Source organism: Sordaria macrospora, chromosome 1 (assembly GCF_033870435.1).
Source record: "Sordaria macrospora chromosome 1, complete sequence".
NCBI lineage: Eukaryota > Fungi > Ascomycota > Sordariomycetes > Sordariales > Sordariaceae > Sordaria > Sordaria macrospora.
In genome coordinates, this window is record NC_089371.1 from 489,021 (window position 1) to 513,495 (window position 24,475).

Sequence of the window (24,475 nt, forward strand, 5' to 3'; positions counted from 1 at the left end):
TTTGATAAGTTTCTTTCCAGAGCCGATACCTGGTTGCGAGTGACGATTCTCATCCAGACCAACCATAATGAGCTGGAATGATATGTAATGCACATGAACGAGTGAAATGATCATCACATCCCCCGGAGACTGCGGAGTTCAGTGCAAACCCGATGCAGGTAATTGTTAGGGCAGCTGCACTGTCGATGCGCTGAGATGCACTTGTCGATGACGAGTGGGGACGTCCCCTTTTGGTGGCAACCCCCCCCCCCCCCCCCGTCACTCTTCTCGATTGGGGAAAGTGAGCTTGAGCCTTTTTGCAGTGCCGCCTTCTCTTCGCGTCTGTAGAGGTTGCACACCGACGTCATCTTGGCCTGGATCTGCCGGCAGCACGAGCATTCGACGATTCGAGAGCCCAGAACTGGAACTGGAACTTGTCCAGGACTCCAGGTCTCCAGACTGTCCCAAAAAGGCCAGACGAACTCCTGTCGCCCTTGATTAGAAAAGGAAATCCTGTCCCCGTCTTGTTTCATTGGTTTTCCCCTTTCCCGTTTCACCTTCCATCAACTCACTTCCACCCTTGAGGCCTCATCCACCAACACTACCCTGATCTACCTGGCCAGGTGCTGCTTACCGCCCAAATATTACACCCAAGAGAAACCCCCCGACTCACACCGTCAACTGAATTGTCCTACATCAACATCAACATCTCCACAACAACAACATCACACCACCATCTTGTGATCGACGACTCCAAACCACCGACGACAATTGAGACACCCGATCATCCACGTAAACAAGATAAAATCTTTTTGAACCATGCATCGAACCTACTCTATGCGCGCTACGAGGGCGCCAACCGCCTCTCAGATCCAGAACCCCCCTCCACCACCATCAACCACAAAGTCAGGCCGTCTCTTTGGTCGCGGCGGAATTGGTGAGTCCTGACCCCTTTTTCTCAAAAGTCAAAAAACGAGCAGCACGGCTCATACCCTGTGTGAAACGTTAACAGGAGGGCTAGGACATGCTCTACGACGCAACGCCGCCGGCGCCTTTGGGCCCGACCTCGCCAAGAAGCTGTCGCAGCTGGTCAAGATGGAGAAGAACGTGATGCGCAGCTTGGAGATGGTGGCCAAGGAGCGCATGGAGGTGGCCCAACAGCTGTCGCTCTGGGGCGAGGCCTGCGACGAGGACGTGTCCGATGTTACGGACAAGCTGGGTGTGTTGCTCTACGAAATCGGCGAGCTGGAGGATCAGTACGTCGATCGCTACGACCAGTACCGCGTCACCATGAAGAGTATTAGGAACATTGAGGCTTCGGTGCAGCCCAGCAGAGACAGTAGGCGACTATTTCTACTTCCCCTCTTTTTATCACACCTCTTTTCAATATTGCTGTTCAAGTCTAACACCCCCCTCCGCAAAAAAGGAAAGCAAAAGATCACCGACCAAATCGCCCAGCTCAAATACAAAGAACCCAACTCTCCCCGCATCGTCGTCCTCGAGCAAGAACTCGTCCGCGCCGAAGCCGAGTCGCTCGTCGCCGAGGCCCAGCTCTCCAACATAACGCGTGAGAAGATCAAGGCCGCCTACACGTACCAGTTCGACGCCCTGCGCGAGCACTGCGAGAAAGTCGCCATCATCGCTGGCTACGGCAAGCACCTACTCGAACTCATCGACGACACCCCCGTCACGCCGGGCGAGACCCGCCCCGCGTACGACGGCTACGAGGCCTCCAAGGCCATCATCCAGGACTGCGAAGACTCGCTCACGAACTGGGTTACGCAGAACGCGGCCGTTTCCGCAAAGCTTTCTACTCGCTCGCGGACGCTCAGCCAGCGCAGGAGGAATAACATCAAGGCTAGAACGGAGGGTGGCACCGGACAGGGACATGATTTGTCGGGCCAGGACGCCCCGCTTAATGATCGCGACTCGTGGGTGCCGGCGAATCAGCACAAGGAGGTTGCGGCGGATTATGATGTGTCGGACGAGGAAGAGGAGGACGATGATGATGAGGATGAGGAGGTGGATGATATTGATGTTGCCGGAAACCATTCGCTGCTGGATAGTGAGAGCGGGATCAACGGCGAACATCATCAGCGTGGGAGGAACCAGGAGCCTGTTGCTGCTTGAATAAGGCGGTGGTACATGGCTAGAGAGCGATGATCTGAGGAGGCTCTACTAATGGTCCGATGACGACTTGGAAGCTGTGATGGATAGGTTGGCAGGAAGGACTCTTTAAGCGACACTCTTTTTATACCTCTACTCTTCTTTCGTTCTGTCTGAGCCTGACTGAGATGGGACAGACAGACACGCGCAGGCAGGCAGGTTATAGTCTGCATAATTGGTAATGTTAAGGTTTTCAAGGTTTGGGTTTTGGATTGGACGATGGTATGGGTCAAAGTGATTGATTGTCAGTGAGATACCTCGGGAAGGAGAAGACGGACAGGCTTGAGATGGACAACGGTAGTTTAACGATTGCGCTATGGTTGTGATGCTCATTCTTATGCGGTAGCTTTCTGTGTATCATTATTCCCAGTTTCATGATAATGTCGTCGAGTGTGTGAGTGCCGTCGGGTGTTATAGTTGATGTCCATGGCTGGTAACAGATATGACATTCACGCTCCGGAGTCGGAATTGAAATCCAATGTTACAAAGACGTGCCAGAGGAACAGGTTATTAACATTCAAATTGGACGTCGCGAAATATATAGTTGCCGTGTCCAACTGATGATGCACGAGACACTTATCGGACAAAGGATTTGCGTTACCATCATCGGACGCAAACTAACTACAAGTACAAAATGGGTGAAAGATAGGTCATCATTCTTCGGCTATCAAGGTCAACAAAGAGTCACAAGACCACAATGTGAATTTTCTGGAGAGACCGACAAAGGACTGAGACTTGGAACCTTAGTTCAACAGATATTTAAGTATGAGAAAGCGGCCAAGATTAAACTGGCAGGAATACCGACTTACTCTTTCAAAAAGACCAAAAAGAGGAAGAAGACCCCTTCCATAATGATAGCTCCAGATGTTGAACAACTTTGAATCATCAGAAGTGATCAACGAAAAATCGCAAAAATAATGATCGCGGCAGGGCTCGAACCTGCGATCCTCTGCGATTACAATGTAAAGCAGATGCCTTAACCACTGGGCCACGCAACCGTTAATGACAGCTGGATGCTAACAAGACCTTATAAGGATTTAGAAATAAACAAGGGTACCCCGGCAGACGGACATTGCCGGAAGCCAAGTCCCAACCGGCATTGGCGCGAACTTCAGCTCTTGAAACAGCGGGGTCCTCAAGCTCTCGGAAGCTCCAAGACCATCACGGTTCACGAAGCTTCACCACTTGCTTCGCAACAACTCTCAACTTACCAATTACCCGGGCAAACACCATCCACCACCAATTGCCCAACATGAAGTCCTTCCGCGCCGCCAATGCGCTCCTGCGCACCAACAGCGCTGCTTACAATGCCATTTCTCGGTTAGTGGTCACCCCACCATCATCACCTCAAGACACCAATTTGTTTGTTTACTTCGACCAAAAGCTAACAACCACCATAGTGCCACCCCTCTCGTAGCCGCCACAAGCTCCCCGGCCTGTCAATGCCTCCTAACCACTCCCCGTGCGACTCTCCCCCAGACTGTCCGCCCCTTCTCAACAACCCCCGTCCGCCCCGGCAAGAAAGACAAGAAATCCAAGCGCGGCGGTTCAGAAGAAGTCGAAGAAGCTCCCGCCCGGGGCGGTGGCGGCAAGAAGGACAAGAAGTCCGGCAAGGGCTCATCCCCAGCAGCCGCCGAAGAAGACCATTCGAACGAACCCAAAGACCCCAACCGGCCCGTCCCCTCCGCCGAGACCCCCTACGACCTGTCAGACCTAACCTACGCCTTCGACCGCGCCGACAAGCACTACCTCGACGCTCTCAAGACCTTCCGCACCGGCTCGCGTTTCTCCGCGGACTCCATCGGCGCCCTGCCCATCTTCCCCGACAAGAAAGACACGTCCCTGACCTACCCCCTGCGGGACCTAGCAACCGTGGCCCAAGTCTCCGGCTCGGGCCGCAAGTGGTCGATCTTGTGCTTCGACGAATCTTCCGTGAAACCCATCATGTCCGCCGTGCAAAAGTCTCCCGATTTCAACCAGCAACCGCAGCGCAGCGAAGAGAATCCGCTGGAACTGACGATTACAGTGGAGCCCGAGCGGGCGGAGGATTTGCAGAAGCGGGTTAAAGAATTGTGTCAGCAGTGGAGAGATAAGCTAAGGGCGGAGAGCCATAAGCGCGAGGCGCTGCATAAGAAGTGGAAAGGACAGGGGAGTATATTGGAGGATGATGTCAAGAGCTTGAAGACCAAGGTGCAGAAGCTGCAGGATGAGAGGATGAAGGGCGTGGCGGTTAGGGAGAAGGAGGTTTGTCAGGCTGTTATGGCTAGGAAGTAAGTCTTTGGTGAAGGGGAAGGGGGGGGGTTGATTCTTGTGTGTGTATTATTATCTTTGCTTGTGTTTATATGGTTTGGGGATATTGTCGAGATATGGCTTGTCCTGTTATGAGGGAGTCGGAATACCATTGGCTTTGATGTAGTTGCCTGCGGTCTGAAAAAGTAGAGTTCGTGTGAATAGTCCTCCGGATGAAATCCATACTGTCCTGTGTGGGATCAGGAGGCATTCGTGGACTTTGTACTAGACTTCCAATGTGTGAATGTTTAGGACAAGAATGATATGCCATAAACCTGTTACCCGTGTTTGGTTGAATGGTTGCTTTGTAAAAGCATCGAAAAGTCAAGTTGTTGCCTAAGCACCTTAGACCGTAAGAGCAACATTTGTTTCGAAGTCCACATCTCATTATGCCTTGAGCTCCGAACAAGGACGGACGAAGTCAAGACACTGTACAATACCTTCAAACAATCACTGCTTTTCTACAGAGCACACGAGGACAGTCGATACGGGTATTCATAATGTTACAGCTGGACCAATCTATCCCATCCCAGTCCTCTATCTGTTTTTACACATCTTCTCTCCCCTCCTTTCCCTACCCTCCCAAGCCACATCAGATCTGACCTTACGCCTTCTTCTGGGCGGGAGCCGCAGCCCTCGGCTGACCAGCCGCAAGCAACTGGTTCAGCTTAGCCTTAAACTTGTTCGCATCGCTGGACGCATAGCTAAACGTGCTTCCCTGATACTTCTCCACCATAGCCACGGTATCAGTGATACTCTCGACAAACTTGGGCGCCTCATACTTGCCGAGGACACTCGTCTCGAGAATCGCGCGCTTAGTCTTATCCTTCGGTCCCTGGCTCAGCGCAAACTTATCCAGACTCTCCTCCAACCACTCCTTCTCCTCGACGCTGCTGAAGAACACCGGCTTCTTCTCATGCAGGTACCGATGCTTCACAGCCGTGGGATCGCTAGTGACTCCGCTCTCGGTGTTGAACGGCAGACCGCCACCGAGGATGCGCATCGTTCGCAAAGCCGTCTCCACCTTGCCGAGCGCCGCATCCGTGGCCATTGGCGGGCCGTATCCCAACAAAGTGTCGGGCGTGAGCTTGGGAACGTACTCCGAGACTTTTCCTTGCTCGAGGGTGTTGATGAAGGCAATTTCCTCTTCACTGGGAGGACGCTCGTCCTCGTCTTCGCCTCGGCGCGGCTTCTTCTCGCCGCCGCGGGCCGGTTTTGGCCTCTTGATGAAACCGGGTCTGCGAGCGCCTGCGGTGCGAGGGCCACCTGCGCCGGAACCAGGGGCGCCGAAACGAGGACGACCGGGGGGTCCGCCAGGGCCAGCGGATCTGCGATCACCAGCGCCAGGGCCACCAGCACCAGCGCCAAAACGAGGACGGAAAGCAGTGCTGGGAGCGACGGCGCCGGGTACACCACCCCCAGGAGCGAAGCGGCCGCGGCCGAGGGTGCCCTTGAGGGAACGGACGTTGATGACCTTGGGAGCGCCGGAGGGGCCACCGCCAGCACCACCACCGCCGCCGAGGGGAGAGACGGTACCGGAGCGACCGTCCCTGTTGATGGGAGCGGCGAAACGGCGGAGATCGCGAGCACCGGCAGGAGGAGCCTTTTGGAAGGAGTTGTCGTCGGTCAGGGACGTGAAGGATCCGCGGAGCTGGGTGAGCTTGCCGACGGCGGCTTCGGACTTTTGGCGGCTGGGGCTGGCGGGGGCGCGGGGAGCGGCATCGGGCTTGTTGGCGCTGGGCTTATCGTCTTCGCATTGGCGGGTGGTGGTGGAGAAGGGACGGCTGGTGTTGAGGAGGGTGCTGGTCGCGCGGCAGCAATCGAGGGCGACACCCCGCCGGCTCAGGGTAGAGGTAACCACCTGACGGTTCATGGTCGGTGGTTGTTGTGTGGTGGAATGTTGTGGTCGAGAGGTGGCGGTTGGGGGACGACGACACCACACTTCGGTCGCGGGATCGAAACTCGAAAGTGGACGACGGAGCCGAACGCTAGGCGGGCGGGTTCGCGGGACTCAGCGAAGGTGCCGTGGACCGTGGACGGGCTCGACGGTCGCGGTATGGAGCTCAAAATTGCCCGTCAAATCGGACGCTCAACCCGGCTCCCGCCAGGGCAGAAGCAGAGTGGGCCGTGCGCAACCCCGGATTTTGAGGAATTTGTTTGTAGGATTTTGATTGGATGGTGGAGCTTGAGGTGGGTTAGCTCGATGACAGAAATGCCCTGAAGGTCGTCACTTCAGCACTACACTATCTGTGTCTTTGTATTGTTCAACCTTCAAGTCAAGGGTCGGACATTTAATTTACAATATTTTCTCCAAGGTGCAAGATCTTGTTCCACATATTCTTCAAACTCCTTTTTTTTGCTGTTTGAAATCCTTCCATTGGTTGTATTGGGTGCTGCACGCTGACCACGTTGTTAGCGCTGCAGCGTATAAGTCGACAACAACACCCTACCAGACCACATCTCTGGGCTCTTCTCCTTAGCTAACACCAGGAAAAGAGAACGCATAAAGGACTTCAACCACTCTTCAAGATCATGCGCTTTTCAACCCTGCTCTAAAACATCAAAATTCTAACAAACTCTTTTATCTAATCCTTCTCGCCCACTTAAGCACCAAAATCCCAAACCTCCATCCCCACTCCTCCCACCATCACCCTCCCCTCCTTGATAACCTCCACATCCCCAGCATCCGCCACCGAGCTATACTGATTATCCAACAGCGTCACCTTGACCGGCTCTTCGCTTCCCTCTTTCCAAACCGCCCGCCAAAGCTTCACCCGCTGGTCATTGCTGATACTAACCACCTCCATCGCCTTTCCATCCTTATCCTCTCTGACCACGCAAATCCCCGTCACACCAGCGGCATGCGCACCTTTGACTCTGGACCTGCTCAACACCTTGTACGAGTTACTGGCAGACCCATACCTTAGGCTCGTAAACTGGACAGCATTATCATCACCGCCCGTAACCACCAACCAGCTCTCATCCCCCGGCCACTTTGCATTGTTATACCTTGGCTTCGAGACGTCCAAGCCCTTAATGCTGCTCTGGTGGACCTTGAACAGCGCCGCACAGTCGTAGCGAATCGCCCCCTCCCAAGCCGACAAGTCAGTAGAATCCGAGACAGAAACGTCCCAAACGGCAATGTGTCCATCCGTCGCGGCTGTCAGGACCTGGATGTCTCCGGCGTGGCCGCCGCCGCCAGGGACTCGCAAGTGCCGGATCTGCGTCAGACACGCGCCCGTGTAGCGGCCCTCGGCCAGCAGCACCCACCGTTTTTCCGCGATCCAGTAGACATACGTCCTGAGCGTCGAGTTGCTCAGCGCCAGACTGATGAGCATCGCGTCCGATTGAGGCTGCCCATCCGAGGTCCCCCAAACCTCAACGTCGAAGTCGACGATGCGCAGGTCCCCGTCTGCGCTCCGGTCAGGGTATTGCGACTCGCAGACTACCGCCAGAGACTCGTACGATGAGTCCAGTTGCGTAATTCGCCAGATGTAGAACTCTTCGTTTCCGGCGCTGCTCAATAAATGCGACTCGCCAAACCACTTCATGGCTTGGATGCCGGCGCTGTGTTTCTCTAGGATCGCGAGCGGTTTGAAGGCCCTTTCTGTTTCCTTGCCTTGCCCGGAAGGGGAGTCGCGGTACTGCCACAGCCGAATAGTCGTGTCTTCAGCAGCGGTGGCTATATACCGTCCCACTTCTCCATTCTGCAGCGAGGAAGAAGCAGCGACGGCCCTTAATTCCCGACCATGTCCTCCCTCCTTGAGGGTGCGCATCGGAGGCGAAGATTGGCTGTAAAACCTTAAGGCAGATGCTTTGGTAAACACAAACCTCAACGGCCCTGGCACGCCAGACCTAGAAGAGGGGAAAACAACATCAAAAGCCCTATGCCCACCACCGCATTCCACAGTCGTGAGTTCTTGGCGGGTGGATTCGCTCCAAACGATGAAGTTCTTGCCGCGGAAGCCGTGGATGATAAGGTCAATTTCGTTGCCGGCGAGACTAGTGAAGCGGGCGCCTTCGATCATACCCAAAGGAGGCGAGATTTCGTGTTGGAGGTGCAGTGTTGCTTCTGAGTTTGAGTCTGAGTCGGGGGTAGTAGAGGAAAGGGTATAGATCCTGTACCGCCCGTCACGACAGCCGGTGAGGAAGGAGGTCGAACTACCTGGTAAAGGAACGATGCAGGTGACTGCGTCCTTGGTGCGCGCGTCCTTGCGGGAGTAGTCGAGGGTGTAGGCGTCGTCGGTGGACTTGTAGAGTGCCACGGCACCGACGCGCGAGCCGAGGATCAGTTTGGAACTGCAGAAGGCGGCGGCTGTGGCGATGAAGGGGGAGACGTCGTCGCTGGATAAATAAATCTTGCGCGGGTTGATGGTGACGGAGGAGGTAGATGGGTCGAAAGACATAAGAAGGGCGTGGTCGAGACCGAGGACGGTGATGATAACTGTCCAGGCGCCGGGTTGGTCTTTGTGCAGAGTCTCTTGCGAACCTTCGATGAGGAGGATGTCGGAGATCTTGCCGGGGAAGGTATGCAGTTCTTTGATCTCGTGTCCATCTTCGAGGAAGAGGTAGACTTTGCCACTGGAGCTGCCGAGGATCGCGGTTCCCTGTACCGGGCTCTTGACAACGTAGTAGGACTTGAGGTCGGCGAGGACAGTTTCGGAAAGATGGACGTTCTTCCATGTTAGACCTTCGCCTACTGTCCCGTGCAAGAGCCTGCCGGAGGATGTCGTAGCGAGAAGCGTGTTCTCAGATAAGAACGAATATCTCTGGAACCCATTCTTTGTCGTGCTCTTTTTCTTTTGCCCTTCCACGGGGGTAGTCGCCTCCTCCTCAACTCCCTCGGCCACCTTCATCACATCCTCCACCGTCAATGTAACATCAATATCCTCATACCCTTCCGCCCCCTCAACAACCGCCTGATCACCAGCCATGGTAATCTTCCCATCCGCTCCTCCCGTAGCAATCAACGTCGGCAACCCATCACCCCCCGAAACAGCCGTCGACCACATATTCTTTCCATTGTGACAACTCACAATTCCACAGTTCTTGAGCGTGCCAAAAGACCCAGCAACGTCTTGTTCACCACCGCCAGAGTACCCCCTCTCCAACGCCTCCTTCCACTTCTTCTGATCCAGCGACAAATCCCACCTCTGCCTGGTAGCATCTTCACCAAACGAGTGCACCTCGATGGGATTTCCATCCCCATGTTGCGTCCTGCCAGTGAACCGCACCTGCCAGATACGCGATACGTGGCCCATAGCCACAGCGAGACATCTTGCTTTGTCGTTTTGGTTTTCGAGCTTGACTTCGGAGTTGTTGGTGCCGCCGAAACCGGTTTCTCTTGCTTCTTCCATCGCTTTGGGGTGGCCATTTTCTTCACCACCGTTGTTGATAGCTCCCCTAGTCTGCTTCGGCGAATCGGTAATATCCCACACCCTAACCGTGCGATCATCGCTACAACTAGCCAACAACCTAATCTTCTCTCCTCCTGGCAGAGAAATCTCAGGGGAGATGGAAACTCCGAAAATGGACCCTTCATGGCCGGTGAAGACGTAAAGCACCTCAAACCTTTTGGTTTTCCCCTCTTCGGCAGAGAGGAAGTACTTCCACACCACAATCTCCCCAAAGACGGTGCCGCCCGCTACCAGAATGGTCTCGTCATCCAACAAACACAGGTTCGCTGAGTACAGAATTGGTCGCGAGGGGGAGGTTAGCTGGCCGAAGGTTATTTGGGAGCTGGAGGATTTGTGCCCGATGGAAAGGGGGACGACCTCGTTGTGAGCTGTGACCAACGCCCCCTTTACTTCGGTCTCTCCATTCTTGGCGGACCGAGAGGGGAACAAAATTCCATCGTAGATCCAATCCGCTGCTTTAAACTCTTTCACCTCCTCAACATCGCTTTCACCCCTTACCAGCTTGTTGATGGTGGACTGCGGGAGGACAGCGACGGAGTTAGCGCCCCAGACTAACAGACGAGGCTCATCTTTCCTCTCGCACTCTTCTCCCGTAGCTGATGACGATGTTGACGACGACGCTGCTGGTGATGGTGACTGAGAGACATGAAGACCGTGAATAGGCTGCGAGTAAAAGACTTTGAGCTGAGAGACAAGGCGGGAGGTGGCGACGTCGTAGATTTTCAGCCAGGTGTCTTCGGCTGCTAGGACGAAGACTGAGTCTGGGCTAGAGTTGGGTGAGGGGTGGTGGTGGTAGAAGGCGAGGGCTGTGATAGGGTTTAGGACAAAGTTATGGCGGAGCTTGGTGGGAAGATTGTCCTTTGTGAGGTCTGGTTGTGTCTGTGAGGATGTGTTAGTGAGTGAACTTGTGAGGACGAGAGTGAGGGTGAGATGAGGTGAGTTGAGTTGGATTTCCTGCACTGATGGGCGCAAAAGTGTTGACGCACATTTTGAGCCATATTGGGCTTTTGGTGGACTAGCGCCTCCGATATATATGTAGAGATTTTACTGCGAAATAACCTCAACTATCCATCCTTAGAGTTTATCTGAAAGTCGAGTACCTTGATGTCCTCGACCTTTGCCCAGTCCAGTCATCCACTTTTCGGTTGAGGAAATTCCCAAGTGAAACGAGCGGCTCCATTTTTTTATGTGCGCTTCCAACCCTAACCCCACGCACCTCCCTAATCGGGCATTTGAATATGGACTCTTGTCGCCAGAAACGTTTGCTGACTTCTTAGTTGGCTTGATAAATTTCCGAACAGTCTGAACTTTTGAGGAAACTTTGTGAGGATAGTATGGTTTAGCTGCTCTTTCTCTTCCATTAACGGTCTCGTCCAACGAGAGGCTTGCGACAATTATCTACATCCGTGCTGCCTCCCCTGTGAGCCTGTCAGGGAAGGTGCAATGGAAGCCAATGCTTCAAGCACACCCGTGTAACGTTTGTAAAACGCAAACATCTTTCTTACAACTGTTCTATTTTCCATACGTTTTGTCTACTTATTTTACCTCGTTCGCACATGGTCCAACCAACAGCGTAACTCGCACCTTACCCTTACGTGAACATCCGCGCAGCGGTCGAGTTACAGACATCCAATACATTTTCGGGAGGCCTCAATATTGCACTTTACATCCTCTTCCTTCATCTTTGCCCGTAACAGAGACGGGATGCAGGATTTCGACTGGCGGACCAAACCCTTCGTAACCACTGTGAGGCGTTCATGCCAAGCCCAGGTAGGCGAGATCCTCAAGATGCGCATTGCCTTTGCCGGTGCAAACCGAATGGGGATATGTAAGTGCGGGCGCGGAAATGCACTTCTTGCTCACATGTTGGATCTGAGTTATGCAGGGCGTATGTAGGGCGGATGTATGTTGGGGCACAGGAGGGCAAGTGAGGTGGTACCGGGCATGATATGTGTGCGTGGGGAGATTTTGAGTTGGTCAGGACACGGCAGAATGAGAGGGACGTTGTACGAGATATATCGCCATTTGACTAGAATATATCTCGAAACCAAAATAACGATGGACAAGGAAAATAGGTATCATCATCCATTCCATACATTAGGTTGTACAATCAAGCAGTGAATTGTCCTGTATATCCAGAGCCCAGAGCCCAGTCTTCCTTCACTTTTCCCCAAAAGCAACGCCGTGAAATGCATCCGTAAAGATATACCTGAAGTCATAAAGCGAGAAAGCAGAAACCTTCACTCGCTGAGTCATAATCGCACCCAAAGTGCCTCTCCACCATCATCACCGCACCCCTTCATCCTCACCCTAAGCCCCTTAGACCCTCTGGTGGGAATAAGGCTCATAAGCCATATCACGCCTCCCACCCTGCTGCTGCGGCTGGCTAGGATATCCATCACCAAAGCCACCACCAAAGCCTCCCTGGCTGGGCTTCCCATACCCATTGCCATCAGCACCAGGGAACCCACCAACAGGCTGATACGGGCTTCCAATAAGCTTCTCATTCTCGATGTTAACCGACCTCCTGCTACTCCTGCTGGACCCGCCGGAGCTAGGCGCGCAGCAGCAAATAGTGAACATCCAGAAGAAAGCGCTTGCCAGCGCAAACGCCGCCGCGATCCAGATGGTGACCATAAACCGCTTGTTGAAATCGCTTTCGGCGCTGTATTTGCCGGCAACAGTCTCGACTGCGCCGACGACAATGACGGAGATACCCGTCGCCAGGGCAGCGAAACCGCACACAGCTGCGGCTGCGATGCCGGCGATGAGCCAGGTGAGACACGAAACAACGCGCGAGCAGTTGGCGAAGATGCCGAAGACTATTTCGACTACCAAAGAAACGAGCGCGATAATAAACACGATTTGCGCCCACTTGCTTGCCTTAACATAAGTCTTGAGCGCGTCGGTGACTTCCTTGGGCAAGGTAATATTCTGGCCCGTCAAAGTAAGGAGGGAGTTGATGTCATCTGTCGTTCCGTTCAGCGCGTCCTCGGCCCAGTTGAACTTGGCCTTGGTGCACTCGTGCGTGCCGTTGTGGGCGGTGTAGCAGTAGCCCCAGAGGGAGATCTGGTAGACGTCGTAGAAGCCGAGCATGGGCGCGGTGAGGTTGGTGAAGGAGTCTCCGTCGGCGCGCTTGTCGTTTTTACTGCCCGTGTTGATCAGGTCGTTGACGGTGGAGGCGCCGTCGCTGCCCAGAAGCTTGTTGGCGCCGGCGTCGAGGATGGCGGACTGGTTGATATTCAACAAATCGGCGGCGTCGACGAGCGAGATGGAGAAGTTGGACAGGTTGACGTCGAACATGTACAGAGACTTGTCGGCGACGCCGCCTAGGCCGCCTACTAGGAGAGCGATGAGCGATGCCACTGTGAGCAGGAATGGCAGGGCCACGCAGACAAAGCGGCCGACACCCATATTGGTGGTGGTGTTGTTGTCGGCGACTGTATGTAGTATTTGTTTTTGGATCGTGGGACGGTTGTGACGACGGGTTGCAAGGCTGATTTATTCAGGTCAGGTCGTGCGGGGGAGGGGAAACCGCTCGCTGGGTTAGGTGTCGTGCGTTAGGCGGTTGGCGGGGTGTCGTTTAGTGAGGTTCTAGATGGTGTGTTCCGATAGCGCCAAAATGTCGGGTTGTGTTGTTGTTGTTGATATCGGCTCGAGTAGAGATATTCGAGGGAAAATCGTAGGATACACAGGAAAGATGATGAAAGAAGAGAACGCCTGGAATCCAAGAAAGGGCGATCAAAACATCAAATATGATTTTCAGGTTTCCGTTGTTTGTCAGTCAGGTGCTGACAGCCAGGTCATGGAGGTGGAATGGCTGAGATGCGCTGAGATGGTTGGCCGGAAAGCTGGAAGGATCTTCAGCTGGTGGGCAATGTGTGGGCACCCAGCAACTTGAACTGGGCTGTGTCGGCCGCTGGTGGCGCAGTAACAAGTTGGACCTGTGTCGCTCACAGTTCCCGGGGCCGTGTGAGATTGAAGGGGACTTGGCTGTCATCACCGCAAACAGCTTGCCTTTCTGGGCTCTTAATCGCACTGTTATTAAGCTGGCATTACGAATGTGTCTTGAGCAGCCACCGTCCCTTGATGATTTACTGACGCGTCGCCAACGTATCAGGTTTTATTCTGCGGATTGACCTGTTTATCGCGTTGCCCTTTCATTGCCTTCTGGGCACTGTTTTTAGAGAGGCAAGTCGCAAGGTGAAGTAGCTTTGTTAGTGCAAGTGCCAGTGGTGAACCCTTTCGGCCTTGTCATTCAAAATACCCCGCCCCTCCACCTGTTTGACTTGGGCTTTCTTCCAGTTTGTCGGGACGAGACAGAGCAACTTCGTATTCTTGCACCACTCATCACCCGGCCGCCTTCGAGAACACTGTAGTAACAGCCGCAGACGATACCGTGAATGTGACACCTTGAACGGCCTCCCAATAGGACGGCAAAGATTGGAAGCACCTACACGTGTCCGGGGGAAACATGTCTACTGACCTCGCCAACAAAACATGTGCCAAGTCGCTATATACAACCCCAAGCCTTGGGGTTTGCACAAGGAATTTGACCACACAAGGGATCTGAACATACGAAGGAACACAAACAGTCAAATTGTGACGGCCAACGGGGTGTTTCCCTTGCACCAAAGCAACGACCTGTACTTCCGTACCAGTTCGTGATCCTTCGTACAGTAACAGAACATCGAACCGCTTTTGGCAACATGGTGGAGTACTTGTGGCCTTCACTTCGGAGGAACGGGAGTCGAACAGTGGACATATACATCAATGCTGGAAAGTTTGTTAGCGCGGTTCTTGTAACAGGCGTCTGCAAAACTTCACCAAAAAGCAACGGAACAGCCACATTAAGGACAGAAAATTGGAGAGATTATATGAAATGGGCAAAGCACATCATATTAATAGCAGCTTCTTGCAAGAAAATTGGTGGAATTTTGGTCGAGTTGCGAAGAGTAGGTATGTTGTGAAGTCTCACGCTAACGAACTTTTCAGCATTGATGTGTAACGTACGAACATCCCGCTGGAGATTTTCGTCAACGTCGAAGCGAGAGGCTGGGTAGGGCTGTTCAGGTCCTTTGGATATCTCGATCTCGCATTTTCGCTGTCGTGTTTCAGGTTTATCAACTCTCCATCAGCCACGGACATCAGGCACCCAAGATGCTGGGTCCCGTCAATATGGAAGACGACGCTGTCAGCCTGCATTATCCCCGCCTGTTGTTGAGTTATTGGTGTTGTCGCGGCCGTTGACCCCTCATCTCCTCAGCATCCATCACTTCTCACCACTGTCGTTTGTAGAGATCCAATATGCTTCCCTGACCTCAGATAGATTGGGTTTGAAGTTCCTTGTGCAGTATCTTGCATTCATGATGTTGTGACGGGACGGGATGATAACCACCCTTTTCCCACCCGAACATCTCTTTCATCCGTTCGCACGTATGAACGAGCCACCACCACATGGGTATCATACGTCAGCCCGTCTTGCCCGCCCGTCCGTCTCTTGTTACGTGTAATTAGTGATCCGACACAAAGCCGCGCCCTGGGCAGTCATGGCAGGTCTGGGGGCCTTTCCAACTCCAAGCCTGACCCAGCCCGCGGCCAAGGCAGCCATTGGTTCCGCTCCAAGTCACCGTGAATAAGCTCACAGGTTCGTTCACCACGGACGAGGGATCTCCTATTTAGACTTGAACGGGAAGGCCGAGCTCTAAATGTCCGTAGATGTCGTGCCTCGCGTGCGTGACAAGGGAAGAGCCCAGATGGAAGTGTGCCACATGGAGGTTCGTAAGGCAGCGAGCGATTGAAGCCTTTTGGTGGTTGGGGGCATTGAGTCCCGTTGAGGCGCAGCAGCAACTATATTTAGAACTTGAAGCTGGTGCTCCGTAATGGGTACGTATTTTGGTTTTACCGGCTGAGCCCCACCCTCTGACGCGGCCGTTGCCAGCTACATCACTCGGCCGAATCGCGTGGATATAAAGGTTTCGCCGGGTCCCACTTCTTGTCGTCGCCGTTCCGTGTCGGCTTCCCGGTGTGTCACTTGGACGCCGATCCAGTCCGTCTCCGTGTCTTTCGTGTCCAACAGCAATTACCGACGGCATCGCGCGGGTGTCCGAGGGGGTTGGGTTCCTCACCAGTCGCCCATACGACTTCTTTCTCCTTCAAGTTTTCGCTTGCTCAAACCTGAGACACTCCGTTGTCGGACGTGTCTTGCACTGCATGTTAAAGACGACCGTCTGTCCAATTCGAGTTCGCGGACATATCACAAACCTGACCGTCAACGTCAAAACACATGTCAGTCTGTTTACTCACGAGATGCTTTTTTTCATGCATGTCTGACTACTCCCGCCCGCCTTTCCGGCGTCGCCGTTCCTTATCTCGTTGTTCTTTTGAAAAATCTTCTCGTTGGCTCGTCGTCAGCCGGCTCGGCGAACTTCCCAACGAGCCAACCTCCACAGAAGAAGCTATCGTCATTTCGCCGAAGAAAAACATGGGCCTGGTCCTGAGGGGCCACGTTACGGACTGCTCTGGCCCATCAACTAAGGCAAGCACGTACAGCAAAGCACCCACACCCACCGCCAGTAGACTCCTCAAATTTGGATCCGCGCGCCGCGCCGGCCGCTCAGGTAGGTACCGAGAGATAAACCATACCGCTGGCGGAGATGAGAGAAAAAAAGTGTTGAGATACCCTCCACCCACGTCATAAACCCATGCCATGTCCCCCATGTCCACTCAAAGTAAACACGTTTTCTCTGTCAATGGCCTCAGCCTTTGCCCGAAATAGGAAAACGCATGGAAAACTTTGACGTGCCGAGGTACCACGTCTTTCCTTCCTTTCTTCGGCGGCCCCCATCCACCATCACGAACCGAACCGTCTGGAGAGGCTAGAATTGACAGCCCTGGTCGCTTTCACCGCCAAGGGGCCCCAAGGTACAGGTCATGCACTCGGTCATGTGGACTGCCAGGAACTTTGTCTCAACTACGGTACAGGAACCCATGAAGGAATTCCAGCCGCAACCGCAAGCGTTCGGCAGTGTGATTGATAGCGGGCGGTAGGACGCGCTCCTTGTCTTGTCTTGTCTTGTCTTGTCTTGTCTTGTCTTGTCTTGTCTTGTCTTGTCTTGTCTTGTCTTGTCTTGTCTTGTCTTGTCTTATCTTCGCTTCTCTCTCGAGGGACGAGAATTCCTTCCCTGAGCCCTCTGTTCTTTGGAGTTTGGTTCCACTTTTGAATTTGTGTTTCCGTGGAAGAATCCACCGTTGGGTTTGTTCACGGAATTCTTCGTCGACATTTCCTGCCTTGGACGATGACATGGTGGAATTTCGAAGCTGAAAAAAAGAAGGGTTGGAAGCCTGGAACGTACCGTAGTCGGGTTCGAATCAGATGCCGCAAATCGCAAAAATACAGTCGCATCGCAGAGCTCCAGCAGCCGTTACTTAATGTGATGTAGCGGCGGCAGCCCGGGCGGCAGCGGCACCGTTCCGCTATCACATTGACATTTTCCACGGATGGAGGGGACGGGAATCTGAAGTCATCCGACCTTTTTAACCAGCCTCGACAGCAAATCGGCCTCACCTCCGATCCCAGGAACGGGATGGAAGGCGGGAAGCTGTATTGTTCTTTTGTCTTGACTCTAGAAGCTTGGATGGAACGGGACATGTCAATCCTCCATGGTCTCTAACCATCTTCCCTTTCCCTGGCCATTTGCATATGTGATACCTACGTGCGATATGCTGGATGCCGATTCCCCTCTTCTTTTCCCCTCATACCTATCTATACCTGCATTTCCCCATGAAAAACAATGATACACCAGAAAGTGAATGTCATGAGCATGTTGCAACCCAACTGCTGAATCTGTCGACAAAGTTCCGGCCTCATCCTGATAAGAAAAAAAATCATGGGCTTCCTGCCCCTGACATATCCCGTCTGGGCAAGTTCTTGGAATCTTGGGAGTCTCCATAACCTCCATAACATCAAGCATTCCCAAGTCCACTATCAAAAATTGGCAAATTACCTATTGCGATCATCTCTTCCCTCTTTATCCATATCACACGCATGTAACCAAGGAATTTTGATAAATACGGGCTATGTTTTCGCACCTTCGCATTCGCGATGAAGACGCCGACCTGACAAATGTTAAACCCGGACACTTACAAGAGCCCAACCATTACCAGGGGCCCCGCCGTTGGGCACCGCGTTCCTGTACCGGCGAACGTGCCCCGGTCCACCCGGTCCCCCCGGTCCCCCCGACCCTGGCAGCCCGGCAGCCCGGGCACTAGAAGTTGACTATTGTATCAATATGGGAAAGGATTTTTGATTATCATTCTCTTTTCCTCTGCCTATTCTACCGTACCCTGACTCCGCGGGCTCCCAGGACCCAGATTGAGTCAAAACTTCCATCTTCCATCTCGGTCGATTAGCTTCCGGTGACCAAGTGATCCCGGACATGCATCACGGTGTGGTGCCTGACTGTATAATTTACTTGTACGTTGTTATCAGACGGGCGCTTGGAAGTTGAAAGAGAACAAACCATAACTTGGAAACGTAAGTACAGTATGTAAAATACGATAAGGAAATAACCTGATTGAAAAGGGAAAGAAACCGAACAAAACACATAGCGAACTGAGAGAGGAAACAAAGAACTGAAGCGGATCACCTAGACGGTTCACGTCATGGTTACCGTACAAACTGGGGATTTTCTACACATCCAATAAGTCCGAGGCTTTTAAGTCAGTCTGTTCTGTCTGTTATGTCTCTTAATGATCATGAAGAGCGAGATATCATCGTCGAAGGAGGGGAGAAAAAAAGACGATTCCCTCGTTTCAGCGGTATCCGTGCACGACTTGCACAGACGAAGAGCTTCAAGAGTCAAGGGAAACCCCCTTTGTCTTTCTTTTCAACTTCGTATCACCATTGCATGAGATCTGGAGAACTCTTATCGTGTCTACCAATTCTATGTCCGCGGAACTGGAACTGACATTTGAACTGGAACACTTCGTAATATTCACTATTCTTCACGACGGATCATTGAGGTTGTGATCACTTTCGGTGCCATTGACATTCCAAGAGAATCATGTACCCCACTTCTTTCCTCCATGCGCATCCACCACGGGCATTGGGCTCCCCTGGCTCCCATCCTCACAAAACGGGCAGTCTTGCACTCGACTCCCGGCCGGGCGTGACCACCGCCGACAGGGCACCACTGCAGGCATTGCACTGCACTGCAGCAAAGCAATTAAGCACGTGCTCTTTGTTCCTTCCCGTCTTCAGCCTCTCATGTCATGTCAACCCACGCAGCTCTATCACGTCCTGGATCCCTATCCCAAACTCAAATTCATTGTGGATTTTTTGAGGCTTGTTTCCTTCTCGGCATTGAAACATTTGTGGATAGGCTCTACTAGTATCGTTTCTCGAGAAAGGTCTGGCCAGACCATAGGTCCAATCCGACGGACTTTTTGTGCAGTCATTCATTGTTCCCGCGTCAAAAACAGGCAGTCGCTATCACTACAGTCAACGCCGCCGCTGCCCTGACTGCAACTTTGCTGCGGGCGTACCTGACAGAGGGGGATAACGTGACAACCTTAGTCTTTCCACTTTTGGATATAACTGCCCTCTGTACACTACCTTCTACACCTTCTCTGGGAAGGTTATGCCATAGCAAGCCGAATTGCCCAATTGCTTTTTAGAAGGAGAGAAAAAAACAGAAAACAGGAAATCCATCCCACTTTCCGATTTCTTTTTTTCTCCCCGTACAATCTGTGTTCGGTCCCGAAGAAACACCTTATACCTACAGTCCTCGAGGTCACCCGCCCCCGATACGTACATACGTCCGCATTACAATACATTACACGTCTAGCACTGGCCAGCATCAATACCGCTGATCCTCCTCCTTCTCCGCTGACTGCTGACCCGCCGACCCGCCGACCCGCTATCGTCATACAGTCTTTTTCAATTCTCTTTCCACTCACTCTTCCACCCTTTCCACATCTGCTCTCTGCACTTCCTCCCATTCCGCATTGTCGGGAATCTGGACGCCGACAGACAAGAGAAAAAAAAATAGAAGGGCATCCAATCAGCCTCCGAGTCAGTTCGTGCAGGTTTTCTGACCCATACCTTTATCCGTTCGGGTCAAACCTTTAATCGGCCATCATCTCTTCGTCGTCGCTGTCGTCGTCGCCGTCGCCGTCCTCGCCTACCTCCTTCCCTAGTCTAAGAAATTGGAAGACAAAGTCGGAACACGTTGCGAACCACCATCGTCACTGGTCTGGTCTCCCTCCCTTCCACTTTCTTCCCTCCACCTCCACCGTTATCCATCTCCTCCTCCAAGAAGTCTAGGTTCGCCCCCAGACCCAACGAATCCAGGGCCCCAGGCACACCGTCGACTATAATTCGCCATTCGCCTGCATCCACTTGCCAGGTCGAGCCAGGCTGTGCCAACTCGATCCCACTTCGGTCGATTCAGCACTCGAACCCCCGACCACCACACAAACCAACACACGAACCACACGACCGGACGCACCCACGAACACCGTCGCGCTACACACTTCCATATCCTATCCTAACAAGACTCGGCCCCGATTCCGACTTCCCCATCGCCAAGTTCTTTCCCAACAACCACAACAACAATCAACAGCGATAGCGACCGACGACTCCTCTCCAGTCGTCCACCATTCGATCCTGATCATCCATCTGCCAATCCAATCTCCAGCCTTGGCAGATTCTTAGACTGGGCACTCACTGTTGCTCGGCCTTGTCTCCTGTCCCTCGTACGTTTCCTTACCACTGACAAAAAGTCCCCTTTCCCTTTCCTTCCCTTTCATCCCACCCCCGCATTCATTGTTTCCCCTCTTCTTCCCTATCATCACTCCATCATTCATTTCGACTCCTCCATCGCCGCGCCCTCGTTTACCTCAAACCTACATCTGCGCCGCCCACCTACGCAACACTCTCGCTTCGCTTGTATGACATCAACGCCTTCCTACCACTATGCAACGCTGACCTTCTAACCCTATCACCATTCACCAGACCTTCCGACTCTTCCGCTCTCTCCTCCGTATCCTATCCGATTGCGGACGATCCCCCCGATATATCCTAACGCCGAGGCCGTTCGCAAGTTGGGACGATTCGCTTTGGCTCAACAGCCAAAATCACGTCTCGACGATTACCACACCCGTTCCGAGTCCCGCTAGTCTCAACGAAAACGGAGAAATCATCAGGACGTTGTTCTTCCACCGCCGCTCATCTGCTTTCTTGTCTCGATAGACTCTATCACCCTCCCTAGTACTCTGGGGCGCCCACAAAAACAACTTCATCGATTCTAGACGGGTGCAGCGGTAGGCTGTGTGGGCATTCAAAGGCGACTCTGCCGGAACCACAAACCTGACACGCGCACACCGTCCAGCCCCTATACTTTCTCCTTTCCAGAGCTAATACAACGTTCTGACACTGAGAAACCATGGGCAACTCATCCTCCAAAGATGCGGGGGCATCTTCCAAGAACAGAGGCGATGATGACCTCAAGTCCTACCCTTCCTTTAGCAAATCCGACACCAAGGACTCCTCGCGCTCGTTTCGCGGACTCCGCTCAAAAATTCCCGGCGGAGGCAAGACTGACAGCCCGCGGAACTCAACCATCCTCTCTAGCGAGGAAATTGCCGAAAAAACGAACGCTTTGAACGGAAAGAATGGAAAGCCTTCGGTAAACACGCGGCCAAGCCGCCGAGACATGTCGCCTTCGCCTGTCTCCCCCTCGCCATCGTCACCTTCTTCACCTTCGCTCGATGCCGCGACGCTAGCGTCCCCGACTGGTGAACCCCAACCTCCCCCGTCGCCAGTTCACGGTGCTACCACGGGCCGCCACGATGTCCGCGCGGCTCAGGAAAGTGGAGAGGTCGACCATATTTCCGACCAACCGCCCTCTGGTGGTGGCGGCGCCAACCCCAACCAACAGCCCGGCCAGTCTATCCTTGTGAAGCGCGAGAACACCATCAACCCGGTCTACGACACCCCGACCCAGGACCCTCAGAATGAGCAGTCAGTTTCCGGTGTCGCCATGAGCGACATCAAGGATATCGATCTCGATGATTTCATTAAGCGACTCCTGGATGCCGCATATGCTGGAAAGGTTACCAAGAGCGTCTGCCTCAAGAATGCCGAGATTGTGGCCATTTGCCACCGCGCTCGGGAGTTATTCCTTTCCCAGCCGGCCCTCCTGGAACTGGATGCGCCCGTCAAGATTGTCGGCGATGTCCATGGCCAGTACACTGATTTGATTCGCATGTTCGAGATGTGCGGTTTCCCTCCGCACTCCAACTACTTGTTCCTTGGCGACTACGTCGATCGTGGAAAGCAGTCTCTCGAGACCATTCTGCTTTTGATGTGCTATAAGCTCAAGTACCCCGAGAATTTCTTCCTGCTCCGCGGCAACCACGAATGCGCCAACGTTACCAGGGTCTACGGTTTCTACGATGAGTGCAAGCGCAGGTGCAATGTCAAGATCTGGAAGACTTTCGTCGACACCTTCAACTGTCTCCCTATTGCTGCTATTGTTGCCGGTAAGATCTTTTGCGTTCACGGCGGTCTTTCGCCTGCTCTTGGCCACATGGACGATATCCGCAATATTGCTCGTCCCACCGATGTTCCCGACTACGGACTGCTCAACGATCTCCTCTGGTCTGATCCAGCCGACATGGATCAAGACTGGGAAGCGAACGAACGAGGTGTCAGTTACTGTTTCGGAAAGAAGGTCATATCGGACTTCCTCGCCACTCACGACTTCGATCTGGTTTGCCGTGCGCACATGGTTGTTGAGGACGGTTATGAATTCTACACTGATCGCGTTCTTGTCACTATTTTCAGTGCTCCTAACGTAAGTTGTATCCCCTTTGAAGTTTGATGTAACATTCACTAACTTTGTACCAGTACTGCGGCGAGTTTGATAACTGGGGAGCTGTCATGGCTGTTTCTACCGAGCTTCTGTGCAGCTTCGAACTGCTCAAGCCACTTGACTCGGCTGCTCTCAAGACGCATATCAAGAAGGGTAGACACCGTCGCAACAACATGCTCAACAGTCCTGTAAGTTTACCCAAATATTTGGTCTCATGATTGCTTTTACTAATTGTATTGCAGCCCGCCCACTTCAACCCCCAGAGTGTCTGATTGATACTCGCACTGCTTCCGCACGCTAGCCAAAGCCATGTGCCGCTCAGCTGTGCAGAAGTTTTTTTTTCCTTTCCCTCACCGGTCGACGGTTTCTCGCAAGATTGCATACCGGTCGGACGGAATTCCGATCCAGGTTCATCTGCTGTCGAGCAAATAAGCATTTGCCAAGTCTTGGGCGACGGTTCCACAACGCACAAATACGCATAACAAGTCGATAAATCGCCGCGGCCGCTCAAAAAAGAGACGTACGGACGGGGAGCACTATGCAATACATAGTCGTGTCGAGCACCGTAACACAACACGGTTCTTTTTGTTTGCGGGGTACATGGGAGAAGCCGGGACAGCCAGCCACTGAGCTGTGAGACGACGTGGACTCGCACCCGAAAGGGTTTTCCAATTGGAGTTATGCATAACGAACTACGCGATATATCTCTGCTCATATTTTGTCCGCGAAAGCGAATATCTCCGCTCCGTTCATAAATTGCGTTTTGTTTGAGAAAGCCATTGCGAAAAATAACAACCGAAGCCGAGTCAGGCTGTTACAGTCTTTCCCATAGTCTTGTCATGTTTCGGCACTGTCAATGAGAAGAGGGGGGAAGGTCGCAATGGGGTCAACTGTGTTGCTCTTGCGCTGTGCTGATATCTTGGTCACGGCTGTGGGTGACAGCCACACGAAGTCTACCCCATAAACCCTCCTTCATGGGCGAGGGCAGGGCCAGGTTGAAGGTGTTGGAAAGCCCAGGCTTGCTGTGCCGGGTTTTGTACGATGGAACATTTTTCGTTTCTGGCTTGCTTGCTTGATTTGCGTTTCGTTTCTCTCATGTCGATTTTTTGTGGTTGTCGATGCGGGAGTTCATTGGCTTTTTTCGTATCTCTCCTCTTTTTCGCATTATGATCTTGTTTTACTGTTACTTTGATGATGGGTGATTGGGTCGTTGTAGGGTTGAGCAGCCGTGAACCTTTGCACCCGGCCTCATGGAAGACAGAAGGGGCGAGATGAAGAGCTGACAGTCAGGTTGTCGACGCGGCTGTTCCTTTCTGGAAGAATACTGCGAGGAGTGGGTTGACGTACCTGCGGTCGATGGACGCGATGGATGCACGGAGATACCTGACGTGTATAATGTTGAGTCGTGGATGCGAACGACGATGCATCGCAATGTGATGGGATTGCGAGGCTAAGTAGGATTGGCGTAGCGAGTAGGATGGGATCAGAATATAAAAAGGAATTCCACTCAGTCTTTGGATGCTTTCTCTAGGAGTGCCTCGTCAAAATGTGTTTCAAGCGTGATGTGGTGGTGGTAATGAGGAATGTCGAGAACTCTCGGCCCAGGAAGTAGGGAGAGTTTGAGTACGATTACATAAGAAAGCAAAATTAACTTACTATCATCAATCTAAATAAGGTCCGCTGGCTCAATGGCAGAGCGTCTGACTACGAATCAGGAGGTTCCAGGTTCGACCCCTGGGTGGATCG

The 24,475-nt window shown here is 53.0% G+C and overlaps 6 protein-coding genes and 2 non-coding genes across 8 annotated transcripts; 4 read left to right on the forward strand and 4 right to left on the reverse strand.

The window, feature by feature from the left end:
• Positions 1–299: 299 nt before the first annotated feature.
• Positions 300–2,966, forward strand: SMAC4_08062 (uncharacterized protein). The gene is made up of 3 exons (XM_003347447.2): positions 300–916; positions 992–1,318; positions 1,406–2,966. Exons 1-3 carry the CDS (start codon positions 799–801, stop codon positions 2,107–2,109), a joined length of 1,149 nt encoding a protein of 382 aa, XP_003347495.1. The 5' UTR covers positions 300–798; the 3' UTR covers positions 2,110–2,966.
• Positions 2,967–3,063: 97 nt separating this feature from the next.
• Positions 3,064–3,143, reverse strand: SMAC4_13007. Its single transcript is given in 2 exon segments — positions 3,064–3,099; positions 3,107–3,143. It is a non-coding gene; the product is annotated as a tRNA-Val (tRNA).
• Positions 3,144–3,305: 162 nt separating this feature from the next.
• On the forward strand, positions 3,306–4,687 carry SMAC4_08063 (uncharacterized protein). Its single transcript, XM_003347448.2, has 2 exons — positions 3,306–3,465; positions 3,546–4,687. Exons 1-2 carry the CDS (start codon positions 3,398–3,400, stop codon positions 4,417–4,419), a joined length of 942 nt encoding a protein of 313 aa, XP_003347496.1. The 5' UTR covers positions 3,306–3,397; the 3' UTR covers positions 4,420–4,687.
• A 351-nt stretch (positions 4,688–5,038) lies between these two features.
• SMAC4_08064 (uncharacterized protein) lies at positions 5,039–6,307 on the reverse strand (the record flags this gene model as incomplete). Its single annotated transcript, XM_003347449.2, has 1 exon — positions 5,039–6,307. The coding sequence occupies one exon, from the start codon at positions 6,305–6,307 to the stop codon at positions 5,039–5,041; it is 1,269 nt and encodes a 422-aa protein (XP_003347497.2).
• Positions 6,308–6,806: 499 nt separating this feature from the next.
• SMAC4_08065 (uncharacterized protein) lies at positions 6,807–10,862 on the reverse strand. Its single transcript, XM_003347450.2, has 2 exons — positions 10,838–10,862; positions 6,807–10,730 (listed from the first exon to the last, which is right to left on the reverse strand). Exons 1-2 carry the CDS (start codon positions 10,847–10,849, stop codon positions 7,038–7,040), a joined length of 3,705 nt encoding a protein of 1,234 aa, XP_003347498.1. The 5' UTR covers positions 10,850–10,862; the 3' UTR covers positions 6,807–7,037.
• Positions 10,863–11,879: 1,017 nt separating this feature from the next.
• Positions 11,880–13,565, reverse strand: SMAC4_08066 (uncharacterized protein). The gene has a single exon (XM_024655925.2). The coding sequence runs from the start codon at positions 13,263–13,265 to the stop codon at positions 12,171–12,173; it is 1,095 nt and encodes a 364-aa protein (XP_024510938.2). The 5' UTR covers positions 13,266–13,565; the 3' UTR covers positions 11,880–12,170.
• A 5,703-nt stretch (positions 13,566–19,268) lies between these two features.
• On the forward strand, positions 19,269–24,323 carry SMAC4_08068 (uncharacterized protein). Its single transcript, XM_066090737.1, has 4 exons — positions 19,269–20,802; positions 20,869–22,711; positions 22,765–22,917; positions 22,972–24,323. The coding sequence occupies exons 2-4, from the start codon at positions 21,299–21,301 to the stop codon at positions 22,999–23,001; spliced, it is 1,596 nt and encodes a 531-aa protein (XP_065945471.1). The 5' UTR covers positions 19,269–20,802; positions 20,869–21,298; the 3' UTR covers positions 23,002–24,323.
• An 80-nt stretch (positions 24,324–24,403) lies between these two features.
• On the forward strand, positions 24,404–24,475 carry SMAC4_13008. The gene has a single exon. It is a non-coding gene; the product is annotated as a tRNA-Arg (tRNA).